Source organism: Hippichthys cyanospilos, chromosome 16, assembly GCF_059441005.1.
Source record: "Hippichthys cyanospilos isolate Australia breed blue-spotted pipefish chromosome 16, RoL_Hcya_1.0, whole genome shotgun sequence".
Lineage (NCBI taxonomy): Eukaryota > Metazoa > Chordata > Actinopteri > Syngnathiformes > Syngnathidae > Hippichthys > Hippichthys cyanospilos.
In genome coordinates this window covers 8205064-8221155 of record NC_142384.1, presented here as the reverse complement: position 1 = coordinate 8221155, position 16092 = coordinate 8205064, and the positions used below count along the sequence as shown (strand labels likewise).

Here is a 16092-nt window from a genome sequence, read left to right as displayed (position 1 = left end):
GCGTGCATCCATTCGACATTATTTTCCTTAATGCCCCCCCAAAATAAATAAATAAATAAATAAATATAAATATTAATATTAATATATATATATATATATATATATATATATATATTAATATTAATATATATATATATATATATATATATATATATATATATATATATATACATATATATATATATATATATATATATTTATATATATATATATATATATATATATTTTTTTTTTTTTTTGCATGGGAAAGTGAATACATTATGGCTACATTTTTAGGATTTCGTTCACAAGTGCGTTCACATGTACTGTTAATCGTGAAATTGTGAAAAAAAATAGACAGGTAATGAATAAAAAATATTATGAAGTATTGGTTTTATATTTATTATTTTATATGCCTAAATAAAATAATTTTATACTTGCATATGCGCAAGTCTATACACCATGGCATTATGGCAAAAAAGGTTTTGCATTTAGCTTGCAAGTGGTATCTGCCAGTCGAAAATGTTGATAGCAAATCAGCAGTACCACAATTCCATAAGAAGCAAATGAAAGACGACAGGCAAAAACCCTGCAGATGGGATCTTGGCGAGGACTAGCTTAGCCGGTTAGCATTCGCAACGACAAACAAACGAGAGAAATGTCTTTTGGATCTACGAGTAGGGAAAAAGAAAACACACACACACAATTCCTTGGGAGGATGGGATGATACAGCGCGAGTGCTTATTAGAGCAAAGAAATGAACCCATGTCCAGTTTATCTCTCATTGATTGTTTTTGAAAGGGGGCCAGTGTGTGCATGTGTGTGTGTGTGTGTGTGATTTTCAGCCTGCTGCCATCACGTGGACATCTAGAAGGATTTTAGACTTTTTGGTTATCAACTTAAAAAATAAGAGAGACAGAAAGGAGACGACGACGAAGGGAGGGAGGGAGGGAGGGAGATCTGGACGTCATGAGCACACAACACAAGGTGCCAGGAGGGGTTATGGGGGGAGGGCGGGGGAGAGGAGGAGGAGGAAGGGGCGAGCTGTGGTTGTTATGTTCATAGCGGTCGTTACCTTTTTGATCCACTTCTATTCAAGCGTCGGAAAAAAGAGGGAGGCAGAGAGGTAAAAATAGACAGACAGCGGTGGGAGAGAGAGAGGGGGGGAAAGGAGAACGAAAGGAACGGGGAAAAAAAGAGAGATTAAATAAAACGCTGGCCTTTCTCTCACCTAACTGATCTTGTCTTTCTTTGGCTTCTGAAATACGAAGAGAAAGGGAAAACTGCCTCAGCTAGCTTGAAATTCAGTTCAACGTCATCAGTAATGCCCCGCTGCCACACCCCGCCACCAACAACACGCTCTCGGCCCGACCTCCACCCCTCTACTATTGCCGCGCCCCTCCCCGAAGGGCCGGTGCGTGCAAGACCTGCTGGAGGGAAAAATGGACTGCTGGCGTCCTCTTCAGCTGTGGAGGTAAAAAAGAAAGAAACAAAGAAAGAAAGAAACAAAGAAAGAAAGAAACAAAGAAAGAAAGAGGAGGGAGGGAGAAAAGAAGGGAAGAAAAAGAAAGAAAGAACAAAAGAAAGGAGGAGAGAGAAAGAGGGAGAACAGAAAGAAGGGAGGAAGGGAGAGAGGGAGAAAATAAAGAATGAAAGAAAGAAAGAAAGATGGGAGAGAGAGGAAAGAAGCAAAGAAAGGATAGAAAAATAGAAGGAAGGAGGGATCGCGGGAGAGAAGGAGGGAGAACGGGAGGGAGAAAGGACAGAAAGAAAGAAGAGAGGGAGAATGAAAGAAAGAAATTCAGCGTAGAAAGAAAGACAGAATGAAAGAAAGGAGGGAGAAAAGAAGGAAAGAAAAAGAAAGAAAGAACGAAAGAAAGGAGGGAGAAAGAGAAAAGACAGAAAGAAAGAAGAAAAAAGAAAGAAAGAAAGAATGAAAGAAAGAAAATGGGAGAAAGAGGAAAGAAGGAAAGAAAGGATAGAAAAATAGAAAGAAGGAAGGGAGGGATCGAGGGAGAGAAGGAGGGAGAACGGGAGGGAGTAAGGAAAGAAAGAAAGAAGAGAATTAGAAAAGAAAGAAAGAAATTTAGCATAGAAAGAAAGACAGAAACAAAGGAGGGAGGGAGAAAAGAAGGAAAGAAAAAGAAACAAAGAAAAAAGAAAGAAAGGAGGGAGAAAGAAAGAAAGAAAGAAAGAAAGACAGAAAGAAAGAAAGAAAGAAAGAAAGAAAGAAAGAAAGAAAGAAAGAAAGAAAGAAAGAAAAGGGAAATAAAATGGACAGATGGGAAAGGACGTGTGTACCTTGGCTATAAAGTAAAAAAAAATGCATATGTAAAAATTTGAATTTTATAAGAAACACTTCGATGATCAGTTAGTTTATTAAAATGTATCATCTTTCTATAAAAAATTCTGACTTGGCTTATAGTCTGGTATGGCTGATACATGACAAAAAAAAAAACAATAGTGAACTTTTCGTTGTGTAGATTTTAATCAGGTGCGGCTTGTTGTCCGAAATTTACGGTATATAAAGTCTGAAAATGATTATATTTTAAAGTTTTTTTGTTGTTTTTTATGGGCAAAGTTAATATACCACTTTGCTTATATATTACTATAATAAAACAGCGAAAGGCATTAAAGAACGGATATGGCCCACAGCCCTGTGCTGGGTGAACAGGTGGAGATGGAATTTTCTCTCCAAGTTGTTACCCCCCCTCCCCATCAATTTATATAAAGGAAGCTCCACTTTTGGCAGGGGGTGCGACACGCCAGAGAGGCGCCAGAAAAAACACTCCACTCCGTCGAGCGTCTCATCTTCGGCTCGACCAAACGATGCCAGAACAAACAGGGAAGCGGGAATGAAAAAGGCGAGGGCACGAGCGGGGGGTCCCCTTTTTATCTCCCGCACAGAGACCCCAGTATACCGGCGTTAAAGGCGGCCTTTACCGCAGCCATCTTTATCCATTGAGCCTGAAATGAAGAAAGCTGCCATAAGGCCACCCCAGGGTGTGGGCTTTCCAAATTCACAAGCGTGACAAGTAAAAGTGTCAGCCACCATGCTGGCTCTCAATTACTGTCTTAATGGCGGAGCAATTGAGGCCGCTTCTTTTCCATTAAACCTTACAGGCGAGGGGTGAGGTCACGCTCGTCGCGGCATACATCGAACGCGCTGACACCGCCGTCGGAGCGACGCTCGAGCACCGACCGATACGGGCCAGCTCAGCCGGGGAACAATCCATTTGAACGAGGGAGAGCCGTCGATATGTTTGTTGTTTTTACCCGGGGTGGAACGGAACGGAGCACCGAAAATCATTCGGTTTTAAGGTCACGCTTGGGTTTTCGTTGGGGAGCAAAGTGAGAAACATGGAATATGCAGAGCATATCCGTCGTGAAAAGGAGGCTCAACTATACCATTTTGAAATTGCAAAGGCTACGGTCTATCTATCTATCTATCTATCTATCTATCTATCTATCTATCTATCTATCTATCTATCTATCTATCTATCTATCTATCTATCTATCTATCTATCTATCTATCTATCCATCCATCCATCCATCCATCCATCCATCCATCCATCCATCCATCCATCCATCCATCCATCCATCTATCCATCCATCCATCCATCCATCTCTCTGACTTGACTAGCTAGCTAAAAAAAAAAAAAAATCTATAGAACTGTCTGTCTGTGTCTGTCTGTGAAATTGGGTGATTGTTTTTTTTTACCCAATTATTTGAAGACTTTTGGAGCTAAAAGATCCAAGGAGGGGGTCGTCTCCTTTCTCATGTTGGGTTATTTTTGACTCATGGATATTTAGAGTGCACATGGCGGGTCTTTTGTCACAATTTGGGGAATAGTACCGAAGTCACAGAACTGTAGTTGTTGATGTAAAGTGGAATGGTTTTCATGCACAGGAAGTGGCACCCTGCATCAATTCTGTCAGGTCCATACGGCACTGGCTCATCGGTTTCCCAAGAAGCACTCGGTTAGGGGAAAAAGTATGATAGCATTTTTTGCTAAGAATTGATACTTCGCAATTTTGAATCAGAGACTCAACCTTGACAAAAGTCAGAGTGGTAACAGGAAGGGGGGGGGGTGAATATGGGAAAGCAAGAGTCTTGATCTGGGCTGCCTTGGATCTGATCTAAAGAGCAGCAAAAAGGCAGCGCCCGGATAAGATCTTTTTTTCATGATCCTCCAAGATCAAACCGGACAATGAAGCTAGCTGAAGATGCGGGCGGCGCTAGCCGCCTGCAGGGCGACAGACGCAAACCTTCTTTCAACCTCGGGGGGGGGCACCCGGAACAAGGCATCGCGACCGGCCCGCCGATTGGGAATGGAGTCATTAAGAGTGAGCTAGCTCAGGCCCGGGCGGACATCAAGAGCTTTCATCTTGTATGAGTGCACGGTAGGCTTGCCCGTTCAATGCATGGCAACAGAAATGAGTGGTAAAGTTGCAGCCAAAATGACAATGGCACTCAATTGAGCGCGGACCTCCGCCAAGGTCAAACTAACGAATTGGCTCGGCCCCAGGAGTGACACATAAGTACATTCTGCAAAGTCATTAGGGCGTCATCCCACCAATGACGAAACACTTGGACAAATGTCTTGTCTCTGCACTATAATTTAGTTTTATGCCCCACTTCCATTGCATGGCAGCGACTTGGCGCCTTATGATCAGATGCAACTTATTTATGGATGTTAAAACCGAATAAAGCTAGAGTTATTTGTTGTCATAGTTTGCTTCCCTTAAAGGGATAGTCCACTAATTTAGCATATTTTAGAAGTAAAAGGTGGCAAATTTGTCTATACTTTACAATTGTAAATTTCGGACCACAAGCCGCAACATTTTTCTCATGATTAAAACCCTGGGGATTCGAGTCATATGACTTGAGTCTTATGATTTGACTCGGGGCTTATGACTTGACTCGAGTCATACCAATTGGTCAATTCATAAGATTTGACTCGAGAAATACAACTTGACTTGAGTCTTTTGACTTTACTTGAGTCTTATGATTTGACTCGGGGCTTATGACTTGACTCAATTCACACCACTTAGTCAATTCATAAGATTTGACTCGAGAAATACAACTTGACTTGAGTCTTTTGACTTTACTTGAGTCTTATGATTTGACTCGGGGCTTATGACTTGACTAGATTCATACCACTTACTCAATTCATAAGATTTGACTTGAGAAATACAACTTGACTTGAGACTTATGACTTTGAGGATTAAGACGGCTCGATTCATACGACTTGACTCAAGTCATACGACTAGACTCGACTCAGACTAAAGTTGCTAGCTTTAAGACCTGTTTGACAAAAAGCTGGGACTGACTTGGCTTGAGACTTGCTATCTATCTGACTCAACTAGACTTACACTCAAACTACATGACTTTAGGTCATCTTTGAAAACTGAATTTTCCCTTTTTAGAAGGGAAAGCAAGAAATAAGGACATAAAATTTTGCTTGTTTCATTCACGTCAACGTGGCAACTGAGTCAACATCACTTGTTAGTGAAAAATAATTAACCCGAGTAACCCTCTCTGCACAAAATCTTCCCGACTGGGCTAAAAACATGACGTTGTTAATCATTAAAATCGCTCAAAGAAAACAGTCCAAAACAATTCAACCAAGTAATCAAAATGAAACCATCACTACAATGAAGGTGGTACGAGGTGGAAAGAGCGAAAGAAAAGAGCTGCAAAAAAGAAAGAGCAGAAGACTTCTGTTTACTTGACTTCCTTTCATGCAGGTTACCCTGAGGAAAAAAACAGAGGATGAGGACGACACCGAGAGAGATTCGGCGCATGTACCTGAGGACAAAAAGTGCTGAAAAGCGACACAAAGTATTCACGGCGCCCCGGCGATGCGCGCCAGGCGGGTTTAAGGCCACCTCGGTCGCTTGCGTGATTGCTTCAGCCTTCCTCGTCTTTTCAGAGCCCTTTTGAGAAATAAGCCGCTGCCCTCGCTCTCCTTAATCACTCTGCTCAGTGCTTTCTACAAGCCTATCAATTACTCCCACTCTAATGAGCAACAGCAAAACACACACACGCACACACGTTTGCAGACACACATTGTTGCCCAAGCTCCTCCGAGTCCATAATGTGTCCTCTCCAGTTTCTTCAGTCTCTCGCTTCTTTACAAAAGCGTCTCGTTCGCAGAAACGTCGATGAGCAACACTTGAATGCTAATTAATACAATTTGATGAAAACGAGTCTTATTAGAGCGGGGAGAGTCATTGTAGTTCGGGGGGCACCTAAAGTCTCAGTTTAGTAAAGTCTGTTTCATATCAAGTGAGTTGGACCAGTAAAAGTGGGAACGATCTTAAAATACAGCTGTTTTAGATGTAAAAGTTTAATGAAACATCACAGGTGGACATTCTGTCGCTCTGCCACCGACGGACGTCAGTTTTGCCGAAGAACACACTTTAAAAATGATAGGCTAGGAAAGACAGAACAGCAGATTCTTTTTAATCAGTTATTGCTGTCACCGTTTGGTTAAAGTTCATCACCTGGTTGGCCGCACGGAAGTATAAAATCACCCTAAATAGGCAGCTATTATTCTTAACCGATTGTTACGGCAGCTATTATGAACTACTGTAATTCTTCGGCGGCAAGTAAAGTAAAAATGTACCTTTGGCGTCAATGGCAGTGAATGAGTACAATGTTCTGAGAAAATGCAGTTCGAGTCAAGTATTTTCATTCATGGATACTCTATATGCCAGCAACATATTGTGACAAGTAGAATAATTACTCAGTCACTACTAGCAAAGTAAAAAAAATAAATAGATAAAAAAATAAAAAAAATCGACCTTTCACGTCTATAACTGTCAATGGCAATGAAGGAGTTAAGAGAAAAAAAACAGCCATTAATGTATTGTACTGAGCAACACCACCTCGTTCAGATATCTGAGCATGGTTGGGAGGTCAATGTTGTGCTGCGTTCAGTCATGGTTTCATGAACAGAAATGCGTACAATACACAATCTTGCTCAAAACATTCATTGCACAGACATAAAGTGAAAAAAAGCAATGTTTAGAATTAAGTATTGAAAGATTTTTAAGTTATTTTACTTTTTAGATATCATTTGAATGAATAAAACACTTGCACATAGTTGAGCAAGGAATTCTGGGGCGCATTTCCGCGGGGAGGTGACGGGATTCGAGTAACCCTTGGGCACATTGCTAAGTGACAAAGTCATTGACTGGCTCTTAGCCAGGAAATGCAAGATAGAAGTTTCAATCCTTGTGCAGAATTATGTCCATTTTTCGACAAATTCTTCCACATTCTACTCGCAGTACTTAAGCCAAGGGATGGCACTTTTCTGGAAGAGATAGAAATCAAAGCATGTTTTTGAAAAATCGACAAAGTAACTGACATGTTATTCAATTAACATAATTTTTAGTGCAGCCGGATCTGAATTGAAACTAAAAATAGCAACCATTTTTTAAAAATCTTTTATTTGTCATGTACGTTTTTGAAAAACATAGTATTATTTAGTTCTATTTTTCATGTTATTTTTTTTTTTGTGCCAGGACCAGATTATATGCATTTCTATTGATCTCAATGGACAAAGATAACTTTGTTTTCAATACAAGCATAGCAAGCAATACAAGCAAGAGTCTCCACCTTCACCAGCGCAATGTCAAAACTCATCCTCATGTGTCCCAGGTTGAACCTATAAGCGGGCCGGGTTTTGCCTCCCCTGCCGTATGTTTCACACCCTTCCCACAATATTATCCTCCTTTGGAGCGTTTTGTATTTGGGCCAAAATCAATGTACAACTGCAAATATGAATACGAAAATTGGACACGGTGTAGCCGAGTGGTGATCCACCACTTTTAAAGCCGTGTAGACACTTTTAAAACCGCGGCTAACTGGATGCATATTAACAAGATAAATCACAGCTGATGAAATAGCAGGGAGGCTAATGGCGCGGGCCCGGCTGCTACGGATAGCCCCAGCGGAGAGCGGGGGGCGGGGGGTAGGGGAATCGATAATGATGAAGTGCCGCGCTCCGGGGCGGCAGGGAGGACAGGTGGCGACCTATCGTGAGGTAGATTTACTTTGACTTTGTGTACGTGTGTGTTAATGGTGCAGCAGTATCAACACACCAATTGATCGGCGATGTCTTAATGGGACGCAGAACTCTTTACAGTAGTGCAGAGGCGATGTGAAACCAAGACGACAGTGGACACAAGTCCTGGGGCAACTGTATACGTAATGCAATTACACTTTGGAAAATATAAGGGTTAGGGATCAACTATAACGGTTTCCCGTGTTTTGAATGTACGTCCCTCAATGTCCTTTAAGCTGTTTCGTGACACTCGAATTGGAGTTAACTGTAAAACTAAATACATGCAAAACAGAGAATTACACATTTTGTAAATTAAAATCCAATGCTTCATTTTAGCGATAATGCTATTGGTCATGCTAGAGTCAATGTAAAATCCCTCTGGTATGCTAACGAGAAAGTAACATGAACTTGAATTGGGCGAGGATGCTAGTTTTGCTTGGATAAGTTTTAGTACCGTATTTTCCGCACTGTAAGGCGCACCCAAAAACCTTGAATTTTCTCAAAAACTGACTGTGCGATTTATAATCCAGTGCGCCTTAGGCAGTATATAAAATGTGAGTTTTTATTTTTGAAATTCTGTTTGAAATTTTGGTGTGCTATATCTGCTCCAATTTTAAAGACATTTATTTGGAGACAAAGTGCAAAAACATTGGTTTTTGTAAAAGAAAGTGTGATTTTAAATGAACAAAACAATATATTTTACGATTTTTGGTTGCAATTTGATAAAAAAATAAATAAATAAATTGCATGTTAACTTTAATCAGAATTATATTCTTTTAAACTCTTGATTCATCTTGGCATCGATCTAAAAAGTCTTTTAATGTAACCAAGAGGTATTATTTCCCATTTTCAGATACTACTTTCCACATGATCATTATTCTTCATTTCTGATTGAAAAGTTTGACTGACTTATCTGATTGTTTTGTTTAAATTCCCTTTAGCGCAGCGCCATCTAGTGGATGCATAATGTAAGCACAGCCACTAATGTAACTTCTATTCTAAGCGCCTTATAATGCGGTGTGCCTTATATATGAAAACAGTTTTCAAATAGGCCACTCGTTGAAGGTCCGCCTTATAATCCGGTGCGCCTTATCGTGCAGAAAATATGGTAATTTTATGAAAAAAAATTATAAAAACATTAAAGATAACAATACACCAGGGGTCACCAACCTTTTTGAAACCGAGAGTAACTTCTTTAGTACTGAGTAATACGAGGATCTACCAGTTTATGTGAAGACACTGATCATGTTAATGATTTTTCATAATAATTAATGAACAGCTGCAGTAAATATGTAAATCAAGTGTAGTATATTTGTAATATTCCGAGAAAATCACACTGTTCTATTGTAAGCTATTTGCAGAACATGCCTGCGGGCTACTCATGTGATACTTGGGTGCAATTACTTTGATTTAAAAAATAAGTACATAAATCAAAAAGTAAATGAAGACAAATTACGTTTAAAAATATAATGAATAAAACTGCAACTAAAAAGAACGTTAAAGTCATCAAATATGTATATCCATCAGTCATGAAATAAATGAGGGTGTTTTAATATTCCTGTTTTTTACCAATGTAATTAAGTGGCAAATTTAATCGATTATTCCACGTAAATTTTTTAATAGTTTTTTACATTTATCACATCTGTCTTTCAAACACTTGAACGGTATTTTTTGCGGCGCGCTGTAACGGTGTTTACAGTAATGCTTACACAGCTGCTGTCGTCAAGGCGATGGCACGTGAGCCAAACGAGCATATCGCGTCAGAGCGTGTCCTGCGTACGTGTCATTTCCTGCTGTCGCGTCCCCGTTTCAGGTGACTGGTAACACCTAGCCGGCATGTCTGACGCAAACAACGCGGTGAGTCCGCCTGGTGTAAACATGGCGCGGGAGGCGACGGGCCACCTGACGCCCGCGGCGGGCGGCGGGGGCCGAGCGTTCGCCAGACGGCGGCTGAACGACGGGGGCATTACCGGAGCGATTAGAAGCAGCAAATTCAATTAATCTCGACAAATCTCTGCTGAGGCAGAACGGAATGGAGCCACACGCCGCTGGTAATTAAAAGTGGCCGAGTTGAGTGGCGTGCGACTGACTTGAAGTGTTTGGGATGAGCGCTTCGTAATGCCAGACTCGGTTCGGTCTCGTTTTTTTTTTTTTTTTTGCGACAACGGTTAGAGGACGGGAGTAATTGACTCTTTTTTTCTCATTCCAGACAGACCTCTCATCACGGAGGGATCAGCTTCCAATTTTCTAAGCCCGCGCCGTTCTTCAGATTCAATCGACAAAGTTTGTCTTTTTTTTTCCTCGACAGCCTCGCACGTAAGGAGTGCAGGAAAAAAGGGAAAAAATGCAAGTCAGCAGCTATTTAATTATCCGCTTGATTGCTTTACGGCAATAGAACAAGCAGCCAGCCAGCGGGAAGAGGACAAGGTGAGCATGCACAATGACGAGAAGCCGAGTACGATGATCCGCCTTGCATCCGACCACGCAGCTTAAAAAAAAATCATATTAGAGGCCGGGATTAAAATGACTTCATCTGATAACAGTTTAAATTCAATCTGTGAGCAGCGATGAAAGGGCCCACGCGGCCCTTTTTTTTTCTTTTTCTCAAAATGATCAGAATTTAATGTCAGGCTGCGCCCACATTAGATGGAAGAGGAAAAAATGGAGTGAGTTCACTCCGAATGGTTTTCTCCAAATGGGGCTTGTTAGGGCCCCAGTAGGACCTTGTCAAAGGAAGTTGGGAACTGGCCCAAAATTGGCTACTTCATACCAAAATTGCTGACTTCCTGTTCCAAATCATGTCCAATAAAATCAGCTGTTCTCTTTTTCAGAACAACACAAGTAGACGTTTTGAGTAGGGCTGGGCAATGGTAGCTAAATGGTGAAATGAGTGATGAATCTTGTTCTTTTCCAAGACATGTTTACAATAGGTACTAAAGTCCAGTAATTCCCCAAATATAATACGCACCTGTGTATAAGACACACTCTTAATTTTGGGGTCAAATTCTGGTATTTTCAAAGTTACTGTGTATAAGAGGCACAAACACTTTTGCAACAATGTAAAAACTGTCAAAACATATTTCCATATTTTCTTATGTTCATATCCGTAAGTCGTATATTTGTTAAGTGTGTTTGAGATTTCCCACCTTATGAGCGGTCACTGAACGCCTCGCTAGTGTAACTGAACGCACTCGGAGCAGTTGTTGTTTTTTTTTTTTTTTCACGACATGGCTCATTTGAACATAAAGACCCAAAGTTGAGCAGCATCCTTGTGTTACTTACATAATTTGAAGACTAAATCATGCATTGCTTGCAGTAAATACAGTGGGCCCCCGTGTTACGAACTTAATCCGTTCAGCGGCTACGCTCGTAACTTGAACTGCTCGTATGACGGGCAATCCAAACCTATGTTAATTAGTGAATGCGTGCAACGCGTGCAAAAACCATAGGTAAAAACTTCATGACTTTATACACGTATTAAAAATGAGTAACATAATCTACTGTACAGTTAAATTAAATAACATATACAAAGGAAAAATGACATTTACCTTTGGGGCGACGTGACTTGAGCTGGGTGGAGGCAGAGGGGAGCAGAGACGAACCCGCAGAATTTATTAATTTTCTTAAACGGGAACTTTTCTCAAACTAGAACATATCACCGGCGATTTCCTTCTCTTTAATCCATAATAGAAGAAGCCTCTCAATTTTGTTGTCGATCGAGGTCCGTCCCCCGGCAAGGAAAGTCTTGCCCTTAGAAGATTGCCGAGCGGTTCCGTCCATACTCACGAGCAAGGTTAACTATGCATGCGCCTCCTTTGTATTTTTTTATTATCTCCTGCTTGGTTTCTATTGTCATCATCCTCTTACTTCTTCCTTTACCGCCACTTGCAATTTTAGAAGCCATGTCTAACAGATAAAGTTTGCAAAGTCTTCACAACATTCCTTCCTTCCGTTTTTCACCTATTTTCTCTCCTTCCTTCCATCCCGACCAGCTGTGCCATCAAGCTAGATAAAGGCGTTCGGCCAATAGCATATCGGCATTTCTGTGATTGACGTGACGCCGGCCAATAGCATCTCCGTGACTGACTCCGTGACTGACACCGTGACCGAGACAGTGACTGTGATATTTTAAGAGCAATAGCTCATCAATGTTGCTGTGTTGAGCGTCAACTTCTGATTTAGTTGACGTAGCAAAGCGAAAATAAATGTACGAATACAATGGCTGGCATGTCGCATTGTTCGCAAGACGGAAGGTTTGTTCGTAAGTGGGGGACAAAAAACTCAGTGGTCCACGCTCGTAAGTCGAAATGTTCGTAAAAGAGGGTGTTCGTAAACCGGGGGCCGACTGTAATTGGCTTGATCTGCCATTTCCTGGAAGAACTTTTGACCCATTCACTGCCAGCAGACCCAGGTTGGAAATGATCATAAAACGAATGTTTGTTTTTATTTTTCGCTTTTATTCCTTTGTGTTTTAGTTATTTTCTTTGTTGAAACAATACATAAAAGTACTTTTTTTTTTCTCTAATCCGACTTCCGATGAGGAAATATATCAGGAAAAATAGTGAGGTAAATCTGCAATAAATATGTTATAATTGAAAATCCAGGTAGTTGAGGTGTTTTTTTTTTTTTTTAATTTTGACTTGCCCGACTTAAGAGAAAAAAAAAGATCGATGTAAACCTGTAATATAAAAAAAAAAAATATGGCTGTAAAATGAACATCTGAACTGCTAAATAAGGAGGAAAAACTCTTGCTTAGCATGATCTTCCATTTTTTAAGAAATAGATAATCCCATTTCCCAGCTGTCTTGAACGCAGCACCAAAAGCACAAAGCCAGCGGACCCAGCTGGGAAACCATCATAAAACGGACTTTTCTAATGTTCTGTTACATAACATGACAAAAGAAGCGAGAGAGGGCTGCAGGACACTTGGAGAAAGGACATTTCCACTTTGCAAGCGTGAAAACAGAAGCAGAAAAAATCTTCTCTACTCTATCATTCCCTCACAAGGTAAAATGTGTGAAAGCAGTGAGCAGAGGAAGGAGGCGGGCATAAAAGAAGCACTTGGAACTCTGAGTTTCTTTGAGCCTCCCTGAATGCTTTTCACCTGGGAAGAAGAAACAGAAGAGACAGCAGAACAGAACGCCGATGGAGGGAGGGTCCGAATGGAGGAATGATTGGGGGAGGGCTTGATTTAAGGAGCTCAGAGGGCGGACGGAGGATAAACAGGGAAGCGGGGCGCTAATGAAATCGAGGCGAGACCTGAGAGTGAGGTGATGAGGAGGAAGTAGAAGAGAGCCGAGCAGGTTAGCGGCGTCATCGTACTGCTTCATTGACACCTGAGGGGAGGAAATAAAAACAAAGAGAACCCTCTCGACTGCCCCCCCACCTCCCCACACACGCACCCCTCCACCCACCACTTGCACCCACACATCTGGGCCGTGGGATCGATGATGGTAGTAACACGGACAAGTGTGTTATATCGAGCACATTTTCACATGAGCGCGGCTCAACACAAAGCCTATAAATCCTTCGGCTGTCTGTGCAGAAAAAAAAAAGGCCCGTGGATGCGCGTGTTTGTGTGTGAGACGTTGCCGTGGCGACCTCAAGTGATGACGTGCTCTCATATGGCGTCATTGTGTTACCACTCCTGTCCTGCTAAGCTGGGCAGCAGGTCGAGCTCTTGTTTTTTTATTTATTATTTTTTTGTTTGCAAAATTAGCACAAAAGCAATGCAGGACAGTGAGGTTTGAAAATATACATACGATGGCATGACAACATCAAATACAAGACAAACTGTCTTATCGTCAAAATGTTAGATTATATATATATATATATATATATATATATATATATATATATATATATATATATATATATATATATATATATATATATATATATATATATATATATATTAATGCATTTTTTCGATTTGGTAGAGTACAATTCTGATAAATGATTAACTCATTCAATGCCGTCTATTTTTAGATTCTGCTTTACACCAATACTTAAAAAAATATATTTTGCAAATAAGTACCTCAGATTGAATATCTGTATTCTGTTAAAACGTATAAATACGTCTTTGGGATTGAATGAATTCATTAAAATGAAATAATAATAAAAAAATATATATACAATACATCTTTTGGGATTGAATGAGTTAATTGCTCGTGAATTTAAAAAAAAATAGAATAAATAAAGTTACTTAATTTCTGGTCCAATCATGCTTACCACAATAAACTATAATTTACAAATTTATATGGGAGAGGGTGTCATTTCTATTTTTGTCGTATGTTGTAGTGTGTAGAAAAAAATTAATCCGCAAACCAATTTTTTCAATTTTAGAAAAGCCAATAGCAATCAATTTCATCGGTTAGCTCTAATCTTAACTCCTCCAGTGCATCAAAATGAATTAGGAGGTCAATTCATGTGCAAATTATCATCATTTATATCAAAGAAAAAAGTAAACTCAACATTGTAAATTAATATCATTAATAGTCATATTATTTATGTGTCACTTGAAAAGGTACATGGATATAGACGGCTAAAAAAAATTCTAGCGGTATGACATCGGAATCCATTCTAAAGAAAAAGAACATCTACACACTTTGAAGGAGGAGTTCAGAACATTTAAAAAGATGCTCTCATGGCAAATGTTTAAAAAAACGAAGTTCATTGCCAAAAAAATTCATAACTTGAGGTTCCACTGTATCTTAGAATTCAAAAGTGAAAGCAATGACTCATTTTAAATTAAAAAAAAAAAAACATCGGGAGACTCAGTGGAATTGCATGAGCTGTGGAATGAGTGTGTGTGTGTGTGTGTGTTTGCGTATAGTGCGCGCAATCCACACAACGGTCTTGTGCGAATGCGTGAGTGTCACGAGGACTTGACGCAAGAGCGGCAGGGGTGGGACACTCAAGCGGGAAGCTCTTGGAAACACTTGGGAAAAAGTACGGGTACTCACTGTAGGGGACGCACTCGTACTGTATCTCCAAATACTTGTAGGTCCCGGGGCAGGGGTCCGGGAACACGTCGGACCCGGCCACCACCACGCACTGAGTGCGATTGTTACACCTAAGCAAGAAAAAAATACAATGCTTGTCAAACCTTTTTTTTTTTTTTTTTGATGCCGAATACTCTGGACCATAAGGCACACTTAAAAAACTTTTTTCAAAAATTGCCTTCTGATTAGCTGCCCACTGCCATCACTGCCAATGATGTCTTTACATGTCAAAGAGCTATTGTTAAAAGACTTGCCAATTGATAAGGTTCTCTTTACCTGTGACTATAAACTGCTGATATATATTCAAAAGTAAAAATGAAGTTTTTCTTGTAATCTGCAATTTTGCTGAAGGGCATTAAACTTACTTACCGCCTGCCATTGATGGCTACACACAACACACACGTACAGTGGAACCCCGGTATCCCTGGCTTACGTTTTTTCGTCCGCTCTTTAGGGCATTTTTCCCGCTTCACGGCATGAAGAACTGTCCTGACCTGTAGGGTTGGCCTTGTTTTGCCTCCCTCTTCAGGCGTGTTTAGGTGATTGCTCTTATTTTCTGGTCACGTCAAACTGCCTGTGCTGCAACGTGTCACTAAGATGCTGGTCTGCTATTGGTCGGTGTCATGGCGTCACTAATATGGTGTTGACATGCTAAAGACTTGATCTCAATTGAGTGCTTACAAAATCATATTTATTGTGCTTTTTAGTGCTTAATTAAAACTTGAATTGGTTAGCTATGGGTCCCAGGATTGTGAGTTATGTAAAAGGAAGACGTACTGTAAGTAGATGACTAGGATGGAAACAAACCTGAGAGATAATCAAGAACTACAAAGAAGGCTAGGCTAGGCTCCCCTCGCTAGGGAATATGGCCAAAAGAAGTTCGTCACGTCACTCAAAGGTAAACAAATCCTTTCTATATTTGTTATTTATGATGTTATTTAATTGTATACATGTACATTATATATAAGTAACACTTACTTTCTTCTTTTGTTACTAATTATGTATATACAATTTGGCAGTTTTTTGCCTTGGGT

At 40.3% G+C, this 16092-nt stretch overlaps 1 protein-coding gene across 9 annotated transcripts in view; it reads right to left on the bottom strand.

Annotated features, from left to right (window-relative positions):
- Positions 1-16092, bottom strand: part of adgrl1a (adhesion G protein-coupled receptor L1a) — a 262467-nt gene that overhangs the window by 59722 nt on the left and 186653 nt on the right. For 7 of the 9 annotated variants that reach the window (XM_088436417.1, XM_088436416.1, XM_088436415.1 and 4 more), the window contains exons 8-9: positions 15020-15129; positions 1211-1237 (exon numbers count right to left, since the gene is read on the bottom strand). In XM_088436417.1, the coding sequence (XP_088292543.1) occupies positions 1211-1237; positions 15020-15129 (137 nt within the window). The remainder of the gene's footprint in view (positions 1-1210; positions 1238-15019; positions 15130-16092) is intronic. The other 2 variants (XM_088436413.1, XM_088436414.1) reach the window with 1 other exon arrangement.